The sequence below is a fragment of the Prionailurus viverrinus genome, chromosome B1 (assembly GCF_022837055.1).
Source record: "Prionailurus viverrinus isolate Anna chromosome B1, UM_Priviv_1.0, whole genome shotgun sequence".
Lineage (NCBI taxonomy): Eukaryota > Metazoa > Chordata > Mammalia > Carnivora > Felidae > Prionailurus > Prionailurus viverrinus.
Window position 1 is genome coordinate 60,186,134 of NC_062564.1, and position 18,890 is coordinate 60,205,023.

At 37.7% G+C, this 18,890-nt stretch overlaps 1 protein-coding gene across 3 annotated transcripts in view; it reads left to right on the top strand.

The window, feature by feature from the left end:
* The first annotated feature begins 1,716 nt into the window (after nucleotides 1-1,716).
* The window catches only part of LOC125164137 (probable ATP-dependent RNA helicase DDX60), a 107,062-nt gene continuing 89,888 nt past the window's right edge, over nucleotides 1,717-18,890 (top strand). The window contains exons 1-7 of one of the 3 annotated variants that reach the window (XM_047856645.1): nucleotides 1,717-1,925; nucleotides 9,210-9,319; nucleotides 9,452-9,521; nucleotides 10,436-10,625; nucleotides 11,693-12,034; nucleotides 14,015-14,131; nucleotides 16,435-16,596. In XM_047856645.1, coding sequence (XP_047712601.1) covers nucleotides 9,316-9,319; nucleotides 9,452-9,521; nucleotides 10,436-10,625; nucleotides 11,693-12,034; nucleotides 14,015-14,131; nucleotides 16,435-16,596 — 885 coding nt within the window. In that variant the 5' untranslated portion in view covers nucleotides 1,717-1,925; nucleotides 9,210-9,315. Of the gene's footprint in view, nucleotides 1,926-8,264; nucleotides 8,395-9,209; nucleotides 9,320-9,451; nucleotides 9,522-10,435; nucleotides 10,626-11,692; nucleotides 12,035-14,014; nucleotides 14,132-16,434; nucleotides 16,597-18,890 lie in introns of those variants that run through there. The other 2 variants (XM_047856646.1, XM_047856647.1) reach the window with 2 other exon arrangements.

The following is an 18,890-nucleotide window of genomic DNA, read 5'->3' on the forward strand; positions in this document are numbered from 1 at the left end:
TCAAACTCACAAACTGTGAGATCATGACCTGAGCTGAAGTCGGACGCCCAACCGACTGAGCCACCCAGGCGCCCATGGAAGTGTTTTTTTAACAGGGACTTGATGTGCTTGGTTTTACATGCTAATAAATAACCCTGGTGGCAGGTTAGAAAATGGAGCGGAGGGACACACTGGAGTCTGGAAGGGAATACGCTGTTCCAGTTAGCCAGATGAGGAATGGTGTTGTTTGCTCTAGCCTTTGGAAAATGAGAGAGAGAGAGGAGATTCTGTAAGTATCAGGAGTTCCAGTTCACTAAGGTTTTAAGGGAGGTGAAGGTGCAACAATGATTCCCAGGCTTTTCACCTGAACAGTTGTTAGGTGATAATCCATTCATTTTGATAGTCAAGGTAGGAAGAGAATAGATTTGAAGAATATTGTAAGCCAAGAGAAAAGAAGCTCTTTGGAAAAGAGAGATGGGTTAGATATCTGTCAAGCATTTGAGAGAGAGAGAGAGGGAGAGAGAGAGAGAGAGAGAGAGAAGTAAATGGATCATGGACTAAACAAGCACAAGCATTGTTTAGATTTATCAATGATTAGATCATCATCGGTGATCTTTGACAGAGCAGGTTCAGAGCACATCTGGCCTAAAAGGGCCAGAGGATTTGGAAGAGGGGGAAGAAGTGTTGTAGACAATGAGTGGACCCATCAGGTTATTCTGCATAATGCCACAACTCAAAATCCTTAATTCTGCAAAGTACCTTTTGCCAGAGAAGTTAACATGTTCACGGGTCGCAGGATTTAGAACACTGACTTCTTGACAGGAGGAAGGAGAGGATTATCATTATTAGAGATGTTAGAGAAAGACAGATATGAATATAATAGAACTTTAGGCCAGTCATGTGTCAAGTTCCAAATTTTTAAATTTCCTTCCTCAGTTTCGTCATCACAAATTTGTAAATAAGTGAATGAATGAATGGGTGCCTGATGGATGTGAGCAATGTCCAGTCTCTCTGTCCCTACCTTTTTCTTTAACAACTTGACTCTTCAATTTATGACAAGAAAATATATCACGCACTGCTCTGTTTTCTATGGGACAGTGTCTGCCCATCTGTTCTTTACCTGCCTTGCAGACAAAGTAGCTGTGGCTCTCCATTGTTGCTAATATTACCCAAAACCACTGTCACCTCCACTTACTTGCCTCTTCCTAGAATTCGAGTATATTTGCATATGAATCTAAGCACATTAAGAGACTAGAAGGAAAGAGAGGCTAGGGTTAAAACCCAAATTGACAGTAGTTTCTGCCACGACGGGCAGACATTTAGTGAAAATAACATGAAGGCAGAAGTAAAAAGCGAGCGGGCTGCGCTTTCGATTTTTTAATGGTGTTTCTTGGCTCCACATATAGTTTGCACAGAGCAGTCATCATTATCTTCTCCTACTAGAACTCCACGTTCAGGTGTTCCTTCCCACAGTTTTTGTTTTTGAATCAAAGGGGAGCAGCAAAACCCACGGTGGAACTTCAGATTCCACAGTGTTCTACTTGATCTATTTCTAAACTCTGCCCCTCCTTGATTTTTATCTTCCAGCTGTCCCAGATCTCTTGGCCTCACTCCGCTCTGTTTCCTGTCCGAATTCCGAAGCCCAGGTTACCGTTTCTACTATGTCTTAAGGTCCCCACTGAAGGGAAGGATGTTCAGACTCACTCTTCTGGAACCCGTCGGACCTATTTCGTGATAAAGGAAAACGAAACTCAAACGTGCCCGATGTGAGAAACGAAACCAAAACTTCCTTTCCGGGTACAAAAGACTGGCCGAGGCGGCTCGGCAGGTCAGAAGCCCAGGTTCAGGCGCCCCCTCGAGTTACCACTCAGGGCTCCGCGCTCTGAGCCCCTGTCGGTCGCTTCCTTCCCTGCAGGTGCCCGGCAGCTGCTCCACCGACGCCACAGGTCCGGTGCGGACGCCGGGGTGGAGGTTGGCAGGAGCAGGGGGAGTTGCTCCGGGGAGCGAACCGGGGTGGGGGCGGAGGCGTGTGGAGCGGGCTCCGAGGCGACCGGGGTCACTGCAGGGAGAAACCCGGAGTGGAGATGTCGCTCGCGGTTCCAGCTCTCTGGTCCAGGCGGGAGGTGGCCCGGGAGCGGCTCCGGACGCGCCCCGCTGCGCCCCCCGAAAATGGTGGCGGACGGGTCTCCCGTTGGCGCCGGGAGGCAAGGCGTGGGGAGAGGCAGAGGAAAGGGACGCAGGTGGGGAGCGCGGGGTCTGGAATCCGAAGGAGAGGGGCGAGCGTTCAGGCTTTTAAGGGGACCTCTTCAAAGAAAGAATGCTGGGATCTGGGCCTTAGGGAAACTAAGGGAGGTCAGATCTGAGCATAACCAATATGACCTAGACATCGGTAGCGGCAGGCAGCTAGCATTCCCACCCCACGCACAATCGGGGCTCAACTACAAACTTGCAGAATCAGAATCTGCATTCGAATAACTTACAGGCGATTCCTACCTACCCCTACATTTCAGTGGCTTCATGCAATAATCATTTATTTCTTCTATAACAGTTAAAAGAATGTAAAAATGGTCAAGGGGCATGTATTTGTTTTCTATTGCTGCATGACAAATTACCGCAAATTTGGGAGGTTAAGTCAATAAAAATGTATTATTTTATAAATTTCCGTGAATCAGAAGTCTAGACACAGAGTAACTGAATGCTTTTACTCAGCATCTCACCAGACTAAAATGAAGGTGCCTACTGGAGCTGCCATCTTGTCCAGGTTCTTTCCAGTTGTTGGAAGAATCCAGTTCCTTGCAGGTGTGGGATTGTGAGGTTCCCTGTTTTCTTGTTGGCTGTTGGCTGCGGGTTATTCTCAGCCTTTAGATTCCACCCTCAGCTCCCGGCCAGGTGGTCCTCTCAAAGCATTGTGGCTTATGTCTTCAAAGCTATCAGGAGAATCTGTCTCCTGGAATGTTGGAGTCTTATGTAATGTGACCTAATCATGGGAGAGATTATCCCATTCAATCTTCCCGTCCTGCCCACACCCAAGGAGAGGATATTATACAGGGCAGTGCACCAGGGTGGCTGGAGTCTTGGAGGGCATCTAGAATTCTGTCCATTGCTGGTCAGCTTTTCTCCAGTGTTTCAGGAAAATGACTCTTTCCATCAAGAGGTTCCATCATTCCCTGGGCCTTATTTTCTGAATTGGGCTGTCTCTAATAATCTATGATTTCTCTTTTTTCCCATCCCTTCTCTTTTTTCTTTTAAAGATTGTTTAAATCAGAACCCAGATAAGGTTTTGGCACTACTGTGATTGGATAATATGTCTTTAGGCTTGTTGTGGTCTCTTTCATCCTCTTGTAATTTGTTAATAAATTGGAGTCCCTTCCCTTCCCTTTCCTTTTTTTTTTTTTTTTGGCCTTGTAGAGATTCTAATCTTCCTGGTATCATTTAACAGGTTCTTCTATCTTATAAATGTCTCGTTAATTAATTGTTGCTACTAGAGTTTTGATCAAATTCAGGTCAAAATTTTTGGTGGAGTATTTCTTTTTTTTTTTTAATGTTTATTTTTGAGAGAGAGAGAGAGAGAGAGAGACAGAGACAGAGAACTAGTGAGGGAGGGGCAGAGAGAGAGGGAGACACAGAATCCAAAGCAGGCTCCAGTCTCTGAGCTGTCAGCACAGAGCCAGATGTGGAGCTTGAACTCATGAACCAGGAGATCATGACCTGAGCCGAAGTCAGATGCTCAATTGACTGAGGCACCCAGGCTAGTCTTTGCTGGAATATTTCAACAATGATGCACTTCTACATGGAAGTAGCTATTTGCCTGTATTTTTGTTGTTCTAGCACCTAAAAATAACAAGATCTATTAATTCATTAGAAGTTGTAATATAAGTATAAATGAAGTTTCCCTATTTATATTTATTTGGCAACACAGTGGTTCAGTACTTATATGAGAAAGGCAATTTAACTTCTTGATTCCAGAAGCCCTTAATTTTTGATATATTATCTTTACCTGCTCTTTCTGGACTTTCTGCTATGAAAAATGAGGAACTTAATATACGCTCTTCTTTTTCCACTATTCATCCCTTTCTGAACTTCCCAATTTGGTTAATTATATTATTTTTATATTATAATGGTTTATCATAGTTTACAGTATTTTTGACTTTATTTTTAAAAATGTTTTATTTATTTTGAGAGAGAGAGAGAGAGAGAGAGAGAGAGAGAGAGAGAGAGCGCGCAGGCAAGGGACAGAGAGAGAGGGAGAGAGAGAATTCCAAGAGGCTTCCTGCTGTTAGTGCAGAGACCCACCAGGGCTCTATCCCATAAACTTGACCGGAGCCAAGATCAAGAGTTGGCCACTTAAGCGACAGTCACCCAGGTGCCCGTTTATGACTTTAATTTTTGTGATTTGTTTCTGGTTGAGTAAAAAATGGGAAGTCAAGTAAACAAGTCACAAAATTATTTATTATGTTATTTATTGTAGAAGCAATCTATATGGTTGACTTGGAAATGTAGTTATCATTAAGACCGCTGTTTGAAATCGATACTTTTCTAAATTCAGAGTATCATGGATCCTCCTATTTTTCTTTATAGCTTCCTTTAATTTTCCTGCATCATATGTAGTTATACTGTTTCTTGATTGTCCTTCTGCTTGATATCTACCCACTAATTTTCTGAACTGTTTCTTTAAATAACATTATCATTCAGGCTAGGTGGTTGGTGACTTCTTAAATATCTAGTAATATTGTCTTTCTGCCCTCCTAATGGATTGAATGACTGGGTACGGAATTATAAGTTCAAAATATTTTCCCCTTGGAACTTTGAAAACATTATATTTTCTTTTACCAAAACATCCAATAACGCTCCTCATTTTATTCAGTTCTAACTGTGTGCCAGGTACAATTTTAATCAATTAAAAAAATTTTTTTTAATGTTTTTATTTATTCTTGAAGGAGAGAGAGAGAGAGAGACAGAGCATGAACAGGGGAGGAGCAGAGAGAGAGGGAGACATAGAATCCGAAGCAGACTCCAGGCTTTTTTTTTTTTTTTAAGTTTTTAATGTTTTACTTATTTATTTATTTAATATGAAATTTATTGTCAAATTGGTTTCCACACAACACCCAGTGCTCATCCCAACAGGTGCCCTCCTCAATGCCCATCACCCACTTTCCCCTCCCTCCCACCCCCATCAACCCTGTTTATTTTTTTAAATATATTTTTTTAATGTTTATTTATTTCTGAGACAGAAAGAGACAGAGCATGAGGGAGGGGAGTGGGGGAGGGGCAGAGAGAGAGGGGGACACAGAATCCGAAGCAGGCTCCAGGCTCTGAGCTGTCAGCACAGAGCCCAACATAGGGCTCAAACTCACAGATGGCGAGATCATGACCTGAGCTGAAACCGGTTGCTCAACCGACTGAGCCACCCGGGCTCCCCAAACCCTCAGTTTATTCTCAGTTTTTAAGAGTCTCCTATGGTTTGCCTCCCTTCCTCTCTTTCTTTTTTCCCCTTCTCCTCCCCCATGGTCTTCTGTTAAGTTTCTCAGGGTCCACATAAGAATGAAAACATATAGTATCTGTCTCCCTGTATGACTTATTTCACTTAGCATAACACTGTCCACTTCCATCCATGTTGCTACAAAAGGCCATATTTCATTCTTTCTCATTGCCAAGTAGTATTCCATTGTGTATATAAACCACAACTTCTTTATCTGTTCATCAGTTGATGGATGTTTAGGCTCTTTCCATAATTTGGCTATTGTTGAAAGTGCTGCTGTAAAAATTGGGGTACAAGTGCCCCATGCATCATCACTCCTGTATCCCTTGGGTAAATTCCTAGCAGTGCTATTGCTGACTCCAGGCTTTGAGCTGTCAGCACAGAGCCTGTTTGTGGGGCTTGAAGTCACAAGCCATGAGATCACGACCTGAGCGGAAGTCAGACACTTAACTGGCTGAGCCACCCAGGTGCCCCTCTTTGTTTTTTTCTCATGCCTTCTAAGAAATTTCCTGGATTTCCGATCTGTAACTTGAGATTTCATCATGTCCATTTTATTGCTCTGCATGTGACTTTTTCCTGAAAGTATATATTTTTTTTGAGGGTTTACTTTTGTTTTTTCTGTAGCAGCCTGTTATTATTGTATTAGATAATATTGTGATTATTGAGAATGCTAATTCAAACTTTTTAAAGGACTATTCTGGCCTTGAATCATGTTTATTCATCCAGCTTCTTCTTAATACCACCCCCCATGTCTAATAATTCAGATTTTTAAATATACATTTATTCAGTGGTTTTTGTGGTGGGTAGCAGGCTTTATTTTCCCTACCATGACTCTCCCTTAAATGAGAGAGAACTGGGCATAGTGATACAAATTCTATGTACATTTTGTGTAAGGTTGGCATGAGTTCAGGATGAAGTTTAATAGGAAAAGTTTCCTATATGATATATGAAAGGAGGTAGGCAGGCAAGCTATGGAACCCCTTAATTATCAAATTGAGAAGGGTTTTATTCTCCCACCATGGCTTTTGTTGAAAAGTTGTAGTGTCCAATAGGCACGCATATCTCATTAGTAATTTTTGTTATTTAATTTAAAAATGATGTTATTTCTTTCTGTTTATGTGTATTTTATTTTCAAATGATTATGTTAGGACTTATTAATTTGTTTGGAGCTAACTCCTTAATAAATAAACTGTTAGGTATTTATTTTGTCCTAGGAGTACCATAAGAAAAATTCTTGAGACATTAAGAACATCCGGGAACCTATGAATTACCTTATTTCATTCAATCTGACCCTAACTTTTCTGGATCTATCCCTTCTGTAAGATACTTGGGGTTAATATTCTCCCATTTACTCAGTTCTCATGGAATCATCTTTTATATTTGAACTTGGTACAATTTGGAGAACTGAAGTAAAACAGTATGGCTAATGTGCAGTTAGTAAGGTTGGGAATTGTATGAATTGGATGGCAGAGAGTTTTGGGGGAAATTCTCTAAAATTCTTCCCTGGGCAAAAGCCCCTTATAATGTGAGCTATAGCCACTTTTCCTATTTCATTTCCAATCAAATCATTCTGTTTTATGCCATGTGGAACAACCTGTGGAATCAAACTTGTCATGTGGTTTCACATCTCTGTGCATTAAACCAGTATTGTTTTGCTCTTTGAGATGTGATCCTCTGTATCTCTTAACCTTCTCTAAGATGCTTCCATAATTCTTTCTCATATTTTAAGTGTGTCCTCAAAACCTCAGAACACAAGAGCCTGACTACTCCAGTTGATTGAAGAACTCTTTTAATTCTCTAATGGCTTTCTGTACCATTTCTGCTAGGTCACTAAGCACGTTACACTTTTTGATTTAATTCTCTTTAAACCCTTACCAGATTGTGAGGGGAGAGGACCATGTTTTATGCATATATGCATATGTGGCAGCAAGTGCAATGCTTGGTAAGGAGTAGATGCTCTTTAGGTCTGATAAAAGGGGGAATAACTAGGTAAGCGAGAGACCATGCTTTTGCCTGTCTCTATTAAGTGTTTCTTAAACATTCCATTCCAGCCACAGTAATTTCTTTTTTCTTCAAGTGTACTCATTTTTTGCAGTCATGAACCTCGATGCATTGTTATTTTAATATTTATTATGTTTATTTATTTTTGAGAGACAGAGAGAGACAGAGCACGAGTGGGGGAGGGGCAGAGAGAGAGGGAGACACAGAATCCAAAGCAGGCTCCAGGCTCTGAGCTGTCAGCACAGAGCCCGACGCAGGGCTCTAACTTGGGAACGGCGAGATCATGACCTGAGCTGAAGCTGGACACTCAACCAACTAAGCCACCCAGGCGTCCCTAATATTTAATATCAATGTGTGCCTCATCATTATATGTTCTTTAATGTCATATAATATGAATATCTATCTATCTATCTATCTATCTATCTATCTAATCTATCTATTATCTGTCTATCATCTATCTATCAAGTTCCACTGCCCTAACACACTATATGGCGTATTTGAAGAATGTCTCAATATTTGTTTTTTGTAACAGAATGCTCAAGGGCATTTTCTTCTGCCTCTTTGACAGTTCTTTCTCAATTACCTTTGCAGACTCTTCCTCTTCTCTGTTGGCATTTATTAAATATTAGTGATCTGCAAAACTGTATTTTCAGTCCTTTCTTCTTTCATGATACTGTGTCTGTCTGTCCAAGCAAGTTCCTCTACCTCAGTGGCCTTATTTACAATAAGGCCTCTTTGTAGGCCTTTAGACCTACATATTTAATTTGACCTCTAGACCTACATATTTAATTACTCACGTGACATGTCCTACAGTCTTGAACTCAAGTCAAACTCAGAGTGACCACAAATGAACTCATGATCCTTCCCTGAAATGTAGACTTGTTCCAAGGTTTCCTGCCCAGGGAATGGCCTCGTCCTCCATCCTGTTGCATCAGGTAGAATCTTAAAATCATCCTTGACAACCTTCACTCTTCCCTCTTCTCCATCCATATCAGATTCATTACAAAATTATGTTAAACTAACCTTTCAAATATTTAATATCCATAGGGGCCCCAAACTACCATCAAACTGTATTACATCAAACTACTCTCATTACCCTTCGAAACTGTGGTTTTCTCTCTGCTTTACTAACAGGAACTTTGATCCCATCTTATCTATTCTCTCTACTGCAGCCAGAGTAATCTTTCAAAATGTAAAGCCGCTCATAACACTATGTGCTTAAAATCCGTCAGTGGATTTTAGGATGAAAACATGCCCTCAAAGGCTCTGCCTGCTCTTATATTTCTGTAACGCTCTAGTACAGCTAACTCTTTCCTCACTCTCTCCATTCCAACCTCGTTGACTTCTGTTCTGGATCTAGAACCACCCACGCTCATTCATGACACAAGACTTTTGTACATGGTATTTTCTGGTATTTTTTGTACACGGTCTTTTCTGCCTGGAATGCTACTCCCCCCATCCCTGTATTTAATTAAATTTTGTTTCATCCTTCAGAAATCAACTCAAGCATTACTTCATTAGGATGCTTCCTCTATCCTCTTTGTCACAGTTTAAATTTTCCATTGTCCATATGATTATCTGATTAATATTTGTCTTTCCTGATGGATTTTAAGCTCCATGAGAACTAACAGCATGTTGCTCTTTGTTCATATATTCCCATTGCCTGATGTTTTGCTTAACACACAGTAGTCATTTAATACTATTTGTTGATGGAATAAATGAATTTCTAATTTTTCTTCTTTCTTTGTAGGTCTGTCATTTTCATTAATAACTGCCACTTAGAGGTACCAAAGTAAAGGAAATTTGCCATATTTAATGTTTTCCAGTTCAGGTTCGAGGTCCAGAGAGCGGCAAGAATGGGTAATTTTCAATTTAAAATATTTATAAATTACAAAATAATGATTCTTTAAGCTACATGGATTTAATAGAATTAACATAACTTTATTGTTATTTCTTCTTTTTCAAATAATAAGTAAATAATTTATTTTTTAGGTTTAGAAGAACACATGATGTTTTTAGAAAAAATGTCACAGTTAATTATGAGTGCATTGCCAAAAGCCAAGTGAGTATTGTAATAAAGATTTCACTATGTGGAGTTTAAGACACAAAACAAATGAACATAGGGGAAAGGAGAGAAAAATAAGATAAAAAGAGACAGGGAGGCAAAGAACAAGAGATTCTTAAATACAGAGAACAAACTGAGGGTTGCTGGTGGGGGGATGGGCTAAATGGAGGGATTAAGGCATTAATGGGCATTAAGGAGGGCACTTTTAGGAGCACCAGGTGTCCTATGTGAGAGATGAATCACGGGGTTCTACTTCTGAAACCAGTACTACACTGTATGTTAACTAACTTGAATTTAAATAAATAAATTAAAAAAGAGGTGTACATTTGGATACCATATTTCCTGTATATCTATTTGACATGAAAGTAATATGTATCTATCTCAGTATATATATTATAGTATATTATATATACAATTATATATGCACATACATATATAAATACATATATGATTGTTTAACATAGAACTTTGAGAGCTGTTTGATAGTGAATGGAAACAGTTTTGTCTTGCATTATTTGTACACAGCTATCAATGAACCTATTGTTTTATAAAGAAATAGTATTTATTAAACAGGAAGGAAATTTAACACAGGTCTATATTCAGAATAGAGGTGTTAAATTCCCGATTCCAATCCAGATTCTGCCATGTGGTTTTACATAATTTGCTCTGTCTCTTTGAGCCTCTTTTTCTATGTCTATAGAATGGGAATGATCCCACCTTCTTCCTATGAGGGATAGTCATACATATGGATATATTTGAAAAGTCTTAGTGTAGAGACGGACATAAAATAATTCCTTGGCAAATTCACCTACTGATGATAGTGATAATGGGAGAATAATGACAATGCTACTGTCTTTTGGGGGCCTTATTTAATCAATATGTAATTTTTGTTTTAACTGTTTTCATTTTAGACATTCCAGTTTATTCAATGATTTTGTTGAATCTGAATTTTTTCTGATTGATGGCGATTCATTACTTGCTACATGCATATGTGAGAAATCATTAAAGCAGGGGCAGCAGCTCCACTTCTTTTATGTAATTGAATGCTATCTTATGGATCTTATCAGTAAAGGAGGACAATTTGCCATAGTTTTCTTCAAGGTAACATGTGATTTAAGACCTGAACCTAAAATTCCCTACTATTTTATATTTTTTTCTTATTAACACGTTAAATACATCTATAAGAATTCATAGTTTAAAGGGAAGAACAGAAAAAAATACCCATAGTCCCCGTATTCAGAAGTTACCACATTTAAGGCTATATTTTATTTGTAACCATTAAACTTTATATAAAGACACACACGCTCATGAAGGAGGATGAGCAGTCTCTACAGAAGCTCAGTTGGATTCAACTTTTCCAACTCGGAGAAGCGCTTCTGTTTTCAGAACTCTGTAGTTAGTTTCTTTGAGCCTGGAAAAATGTCAAACTCATTGATACTACTTCATTTTATTCTTTGTTCCATAGTAAATACCTCTGAGGGAAGGTATTTGGTCTTCCTTTTCTGATTATGAATATAATTAATAAAATATTAACAGTATCAAATACAGAAGTATAACCACTACCACCCTTTCCTTATCCTATCCCTGAAGGTAACCAAGGTATTACCCTTAAGGGTTTTGGAATGTGTCTGTTCAGTCATTTTGCAGTCAACACTATTGTTAGATTTTTAAACATTGCTGACTTCTTGCAAGTGATGTTTTGAATACAGAGCCGGTATTCTAACCTAATGTTTCCAGTCCAGTTTACTGCACTAATTTTGATCTGTTGAGAAAAACCTCTGCTGCTTCAGGACAATCATACTAAATTGGGATCGTCCTCTCCAAGTGGTTCACCTCAGCTTCCTGTTCTGGATAATTTATATCCGCCATTTGCTTTTGCATATTTTTTCTCTCCTTTTTCTTTTTGAAGTGAAATTGGAGAGGAAAAGAATTAGACTACGAAGGGAAAGTATGATAAACCCTGAGCATTATGTGCTTGCTTAATGGGGACGCCTGTATTTAAATCCAAACTGTGATTTATGGCACGTATTTGTGAAATGACAGTCAAGGTCTGACTATAACGCAGAACAAAACTGTATCGGAACCTTTTCTTCTAATGACTTTAATGATACGTGTAAACCAACTAAAGGGTAATTTAAAAAAATATATACTTTATCCCATTCTTACAGGATGCTGAGTATGCATATTTCAGCTTCCCTGAACTTCTTCCTTTGAGAACTGCTTTCATTCTTCATCTTCAGCATAATACCACCATTGATGTTCAAACAGAATTTTCTGGATGCTTATCACAAGGATGGAAAAGTTTCTTAGAAGACAGTTACCCATATTACCTGATGGTTGCAGATGAAGGCCTGAACCATCTGCAAACGCAACTTTTCAACTTTTTAATTATTCAGTCTTGGTCAATCAAGGTCAATGTAGTGCTTTCCTCAGGGCAAACATCCAATATTCTTCGACTTTATGCGTACCTTATGCCAAGCACGTGCACGAACCAAACTTTTTTCAAAGAGGTAATTGATATCTAATTATAAATTTCTTCTAGACTTTTACAGAATTTTCCAAGTTACTTGACTTTTATTTCTACCACTTCTATGGAAATTATCATAGGTTTCACAGAGAGGTATAGAAAATTAACAATAATGATAATACAAATGCAATCATATGTTCAGAACTTGTAATAACAACAATGATTGGTACTTCTCATGAGTCATTTTTTAAATCTTGTCAACAGCCCTTTAGTTAGGTGTAAGTATCATCCGTGTTTTGCAGATGAGGAAATAGATACTTGAGGAAGTAATTTGCTCATTATCAATAGTAAATGAATAATAAAGCATGGATTGAAAAGGAGCAGTCTGACTTTAGCCCTTATGTGCATAACTACTGTGTGGTATACTGCCTCCAAGTTAATGAAGGTCAGAAATGCACTCATTTGGAGGTAAAAACTCATGCCTTTGTTGCTAAGACATACTGGTGAAATACTTGTTAATACGGTAGTTTTAATGAGAAAACAATGGAGAAGGGTGATGAGGATGGGAAATAAGCAAAATGCTTATTTCATAATATTAAGGCATTAATAGAATTTTCAGAGTATTTAGATTTTAATCCTTTGCTTGATCTTGTTATTTTGCTGCATTGGTATATTTGACAATTACTACATTGAAATTTGGGGAGTTAAAAATACTAATTTTATAAATGAATCTAGTTTCTGGTTAATTTTCACTACTTATAGTAAATCCTCATATGGAGATATTAATTCTGTATTTCATCAAAATAATTTGTGCGTCAATTAACATTTTTTACTCTTTGACAATACTGTCATACTCCTTCTGGTATTTGGAAACATCCAGATGGTTGTCATGAAATCTGATAAGATAGTTTGTTTTGCTATAGTTAGAATCCCAGTCATTAAACTATTTCCAACTCTAGTTGCCTGCTGTGGGTAGGATCAGCCCTGGAGTTGATTTTTATATTGGGAAGAGGAACTGTAATCAATTGATCTCATTTCATTCTGTGAAAACAGTTTCTGAATCTGAGCTTGAAGAGTGCTCTACAAACATCCTTCCCAGTCCGTCCTTAAGAAGATTTTTTTAAAGGTCCCTGGATGGATCAGCAGTTGGGTGACTGACTTCAGTTCAGGTCATGATCTCAAAACTCATGAGTTTGAGCCCCGCCGAGCTCTGTGCTGATAGCTCAGAGCCTGGAGCCTACTTCGGATTCTGTGTCTCCTTCTCTCTGTCCCTCCCCTGCTTGCACTCTGTCTCTCTCTCAAAAATAAATAAACATTAAAAAAATTGAAAAAGAAGATTTTTTTTTTAATTTTAGGTTTTATTTCTAGTATAATAATATGTTTCCTAGGTTAGTGAGTACTCATTTTAAAGAGGTTGTTTCACTTATCTATTTGAGGACTATATGAAATGCAAATAAAAATCCAGTGTAATAAGTGATGAATCACTGAATTCTGAAGCCAGTATTACACTGTATATTAACTAACTAAAATATAAATAATAAAAACAGTGTATGATGATAATGGCTGGATGATAGGTACCTGAGGGGAGATTATGCTATTGCTTATTTACATGTATGTTTAAAATTTTCACAATAAAATATAATGCATTAAATGGGCACACTTTTTTTTTTTTGAGATGTTGGAAATGTTCTGAAATTAGATTATGGTGATGGTTACACAACTCTGTAACTTTACCAAAAGACATTGAATTGTCCCCTTTACGTGAATTTTATGTTATGCTAATTATACTTTTTACAAAGTTTTTAAAAAAATAAAATGCACTAAGTTCCCAGACAAAAATTAATTCAGCAAAGACAACATAGTGCTGCTTGACAGGCTTTAAAAGTATTGTTGATGATCTGTAATTACATTAGTGTAATTTTTTTAACTTGGAAATATATTTTCACAATATGATTTTCTGTAGTTGGAAAGTGATTAGATATTTTATTTATGACAATTTATGTGACTTGCTTTTCTTTTACAGAATAAAAAGAAGATTGAGAATGCTTATAAAATCCTGATTAAACAATTGCAAGAATGTAGAATTTTAGCACTAGAATCTCTTTTTGGAAATTTAAAATGGAAACATATGATGGACGAGGTACTGAAACTTTTAAAAACTTTTTATTTGAACTAATTTTTTAGTTATAAAAAAAAGTTGCAAAAATAGTACTGAGTTCCCATAGACTTCTCACTCAGCTTTCCCTAATGTTAGCATCTTATGTAACCATAGTGCATTTTTCAAAACCAGGAAATTAACATCAGTGTAATACTATTAACTAAGCTTCAGACATTATTTGAGGTTCACTTACTTTTCCCTGAATGTCCTTTTTCTGTTCCAAGATTCTGTCTAGGGCTCCACATCCATTTAGTTATTTCTATCTAGTCTCATCCAATCTGTAGTAGTTTCTCAGTGTTTCCTTATCTTTCATGACCTTGATGTCTTTCATGACCTTGATGATGATATACATGGTGGTGATGGCTACATGGATGTATATTTATCTTCAAACTCATCAAGCCTGGTCTTTCTGAGCACTGTTTTACACTTTTTGAAACCATAAGATGTACCATTCTTATCTTGTATTTTTTCTATCCCAGCCTTGAAATCAACTACTTCTCTAAGCAGTTCTGGTTGCTTTTATTGGAAAGTAGAATTTAGAAGCCAAGATCTGGGAATTAATGTTTGTTCATTTCCACTGGGATGTCATTACTATAAGGACTTTTCAGCAGACACAGCTAGGAAATATATGTATATATGCTAAGCCATGCATACACATCTGTCTATTTTTTAAAATCTATCTATGTATCTATGTATTTATCTATCATGTATCTATCATCTATCTTAAATATCATGCTTTCACACCAATGACTTTTACTCCAGTTCAACTTCACATCCTTCATTTTACCCCTCCCATTTCTTTATTTGTTATTTCTTTCTCCAACTGTGAGAAATTCAGCTCTCTCATTACATACAAATATATTTACTTATTTTTCATCAATTCTAATGTATACATATAGTTTTAGAATTGCTAACCATATCATGTGAGAAACATATTCCCTAGGTGGATTACGGGATTTATGTGCAGTTCTTTTTAGCCTTAGTCATAGAATATGTTAAAATACTGCTTTCCAAAGTTTTTTAGGTTAGTTCTTTTCTTGCTCACCCCATTCAGTTTGGTTATGTTATTCATTATTAATACAGTTAGGTTTGTTGGTTAATATTTGTATTTCATTTTGGGTCCCTCCCACCCATATTCAGATCCTTAAAGTAAAAAAAAAAAAAAATGTTTATTTATTTTTGAGAGAGAGAGAACACAAGCAGGGGAGGGGCAGAGAGAGAGAGAGGGAGACACAGAATCCGAAGCAGGCTCCAGGCTCTGAGCTGTCAGCACAGAGCCAGACGCGGGGCTTGAACTCACAAACTGTGAGATCATGACCTGAGCCGAAGTTGGACACTCAACCAACTGAGCCACCCAGGTACCCCAACCATATCCAGATTTTTAAAAATTAACCTGTTTATTTTGGAAGGTATGTGAAAGGTATGTGAAATATACTTATGATTCTAAGAATCAGAGATATACAAAAGGATATACTCTAAAAAGTGACACTTTACTCTTATCCCTGCTACTCTGATCCTGTTTTCTACTGTTCACCACACTCCCAAATACTTCTGTAGGTAACTTGTCTCTTTAGGTACAGGTTTATCCTTCTGGTGTTGTTTCTTTTCTTTCCTTTTAAAAATTAATTAAGTAATTTTTGCACAAAAAAGCAGACATGTGTATTTTCTTATATCCTCTTCTTTCTTAAATAAAGGATCACATAATGTAGATATTGTTTAGTGACTTTCTTTTCAGATTTAGCATGTTCTAGAAATCATTTTAAAGAGATTTTAAAAATCTGTCTCATTATGTTATATAGCTGCATAACACTCCCTTGTGTGGATATACTGTAATTTATTTAACCAATTTCCTACTCTGGAATTTATATTTATTTATATAAATATGTTTTATATATTTAAATTTATATTTATACAAATATGAATGCTGTAATGACTAATGATATGTATGTGCAATTTTGTATTATTAGAGGTATACCTTCAGAGTAGATTTTAAAAATGGAATTGATGTGTCAAAAGGTAAGTGTATATGTCGCTTACTTAGGTCTTATCAATTGTCTTTCTAAAAGGATTATATCACTTTTTTTTGTCTTTCAGTTTTTAATACTTCTCTGTATATTACAGATACGAGCACTCTCATCTTAAAATTTTATTTATTGTTTTTAACAAATATTTATAGTTTTATGTAATTCCTATATCTGTCTTTGTATGATTTTTTTCTGGTAAGATCACTTGAATAAAAATACTTTTTTAGATGTCATGATGTTTACAGTTTTCTTCTGTGACAGGCATGTGAAACTATTTCTCTGCTTAAGCAACTCTGGCCAGAAGGATCTGACATTCGGCGTGTTCTTTGCGTTACTTCATGCTCGTTGTCTTTGAGAATGTACCATCACTTTTTAGAAAACAGGAACAAGACTATCTCTGATCAGAACACTGACATCCAAGAGGTGTGATTATTATAATTTTCCTGTGAAATGTCATTGCTGTCCACTTTTGAAATTTTATTGATTTCTATCTGCCTTTTCTTCCTTTTGGTATTTTATTTATTTCCCTAGTTTATTCATATAAATTTCCCCCCAAGAGGGAAAAACTGGAATTTGTTTACAGGAAATATCTATTATATTGTTATATGATCTAGTGTTTTACTGTACAGATTTTTGTACTTCTTAGTACCCATTCAAGTCACATTTGTCCAATCATCCAGAAGAAGGAGGAATAAGAAAGGAAATTAGCACATGGTGAGAGCTTACATTATCATGTTCTGGGCTCTATGCCTTGTGCCTTTACATACTCACAACTGCATTTTAAGGGAGGTATTGTTATTCCCACTTCACATATGGGAACACCTGAGGTTCAGATAGTCCAGGAAACATTCCTCAATTAAATAGCAGTGTGAATTGAACCCATGTCTGTTTTGTTCAAATTCCATAATACCAAACTGTCTTTAGAAAGAACATCCTCATTGTAGTGTCTTAGTGCCGTCCTTCCTAGAGAAGTACTAAAGGTCTTAAACTTTTTTAAAATTTTACTTTAATTTATTAAAAACTGTTTTTTAATGTTTATTTTTGAGAGAGGGAGAGAGAGAGAGAGAGGGTACAAGTGGGGGATAGACAGAGAGAGAGGGAGACACAGAATCCGAAGCAGGCTCCAGGCTCTGAGCTGTCAGCACAGAGCCCAATGAGGGGCTCAAACTCACTAACTGTGAGATCATGACCTGAGCCGAAGTTGGAGGCTTAATGGACTGAGTCACCCAGGTACGCCCCCCTCACCTCCACCGAAGGTGTTAAACTTCTTTATGGTTGATAGAGTCCCCTAAGAATCTGCTGGCCAGTATGGATTTGCTCTCCAGTAAATAGTCCTCCTTATATATATATGTGTACATATGCACATGTACACACACATGTGTGTACACACATTATTTTATATACAACCTGACTGCGAGGGCATTCTTGCTTGAAAGTTTTTATTAAAGAAAAATGAAACATTTTGTAGCATTTTTGTACATTCTCAGAGAAATGAACAGGACTTATAGCATTTTACCTAACATCCTTTATATTTGGTTTTCCAATATCTACTTGAATATATTTTTAGTAAAATATTTTTTACATGATTAGGCACGACATTTTAAATTATTATCACAAAAATGATACCAGACCGAGTGTATCTCTGGAACTTCTCTAACTATTAGACTATTTGGCCTTCTGGGGGCATTCTGAAATAAGTCTTAGTTTTGTTTTACTGACAACCCTGCGAACATTTGAAGATGGCTTGGAGACCCTTGTCCCATTATGTTAAATATGCCCATTTCTTCACACTTTTTCTAATTGGGTAAGTTTTTTAGATGTGTCCTGGTTTATTCACTGTGGTAACGTTCAGTGTTACTTTTTTTTTTTTTTACATTTTTTTTTCAACGTTTTTTATTTATTTTTGGGACAGAGAGAGACAGAGCATGAACAGGGGAGGGGCAGAGAGAGAGGGAGACACAGAATTAGAAACAGGCTCCAGGCTCCGAGCCATCAGCCCAGAGCCCAACGCGGGGCTCGAACTCACGGACCGTGAGATCGTGACCTGGCTGAAGTCAGACGCTTAATCGACTGTGCCACCCAGGCGCCCCATCAGTGTTACTTTTAAAGTATGAAGCTTTAGTGGCTCCTGAGTGGCTAGTCAGTTAAGCGTCCGACTTCGGCCCAGGTCATGATCTCACGGTTTGTGGGTTCGAGCCCCGTGTTGGGCTCTGTGCTGATAACTCAGAGTCTGGAGCCTGTTTCAGATTCTGTGTCTCCCTCTGTCTGCCCCTCCCCTGCCCACGCTCTGTCTCTCTCTGTCTCAAAAATAAATAAACATTGAAAAAAAAAATTTTAAGTTGATGCTTTAGGGACACCTGGGTGGCTCAGTCGGTTGAGCATCCAACTTTGGCTGAGGTCGTGATCTCATGGCTTGAGGGTTCGAGCCCCACATCAGGCTCTGTGCTGAGAGTTCAGAGCTTGGAGCCGGCTTCAGATTCTGTGTCTCCCTCTCTCTCTCTGCCCCTCCTCGCTCGCTCTGTCTCTCTCAAAAATAAATAAAAAGATGAAAAAAATTTAAAGTATGATGCTTTAGACAGAATAGGGCATTTTAAGTATGGCTCCATCAGTGCAAAGCGCTGTGGGATCATGGCTTCTTTAGATGGTGGACCAGCTCACCTAAAGTTAGGCTTAACTAAAAATACTAACGAATGCTTTATGTAAACTGCTCTTCAGCT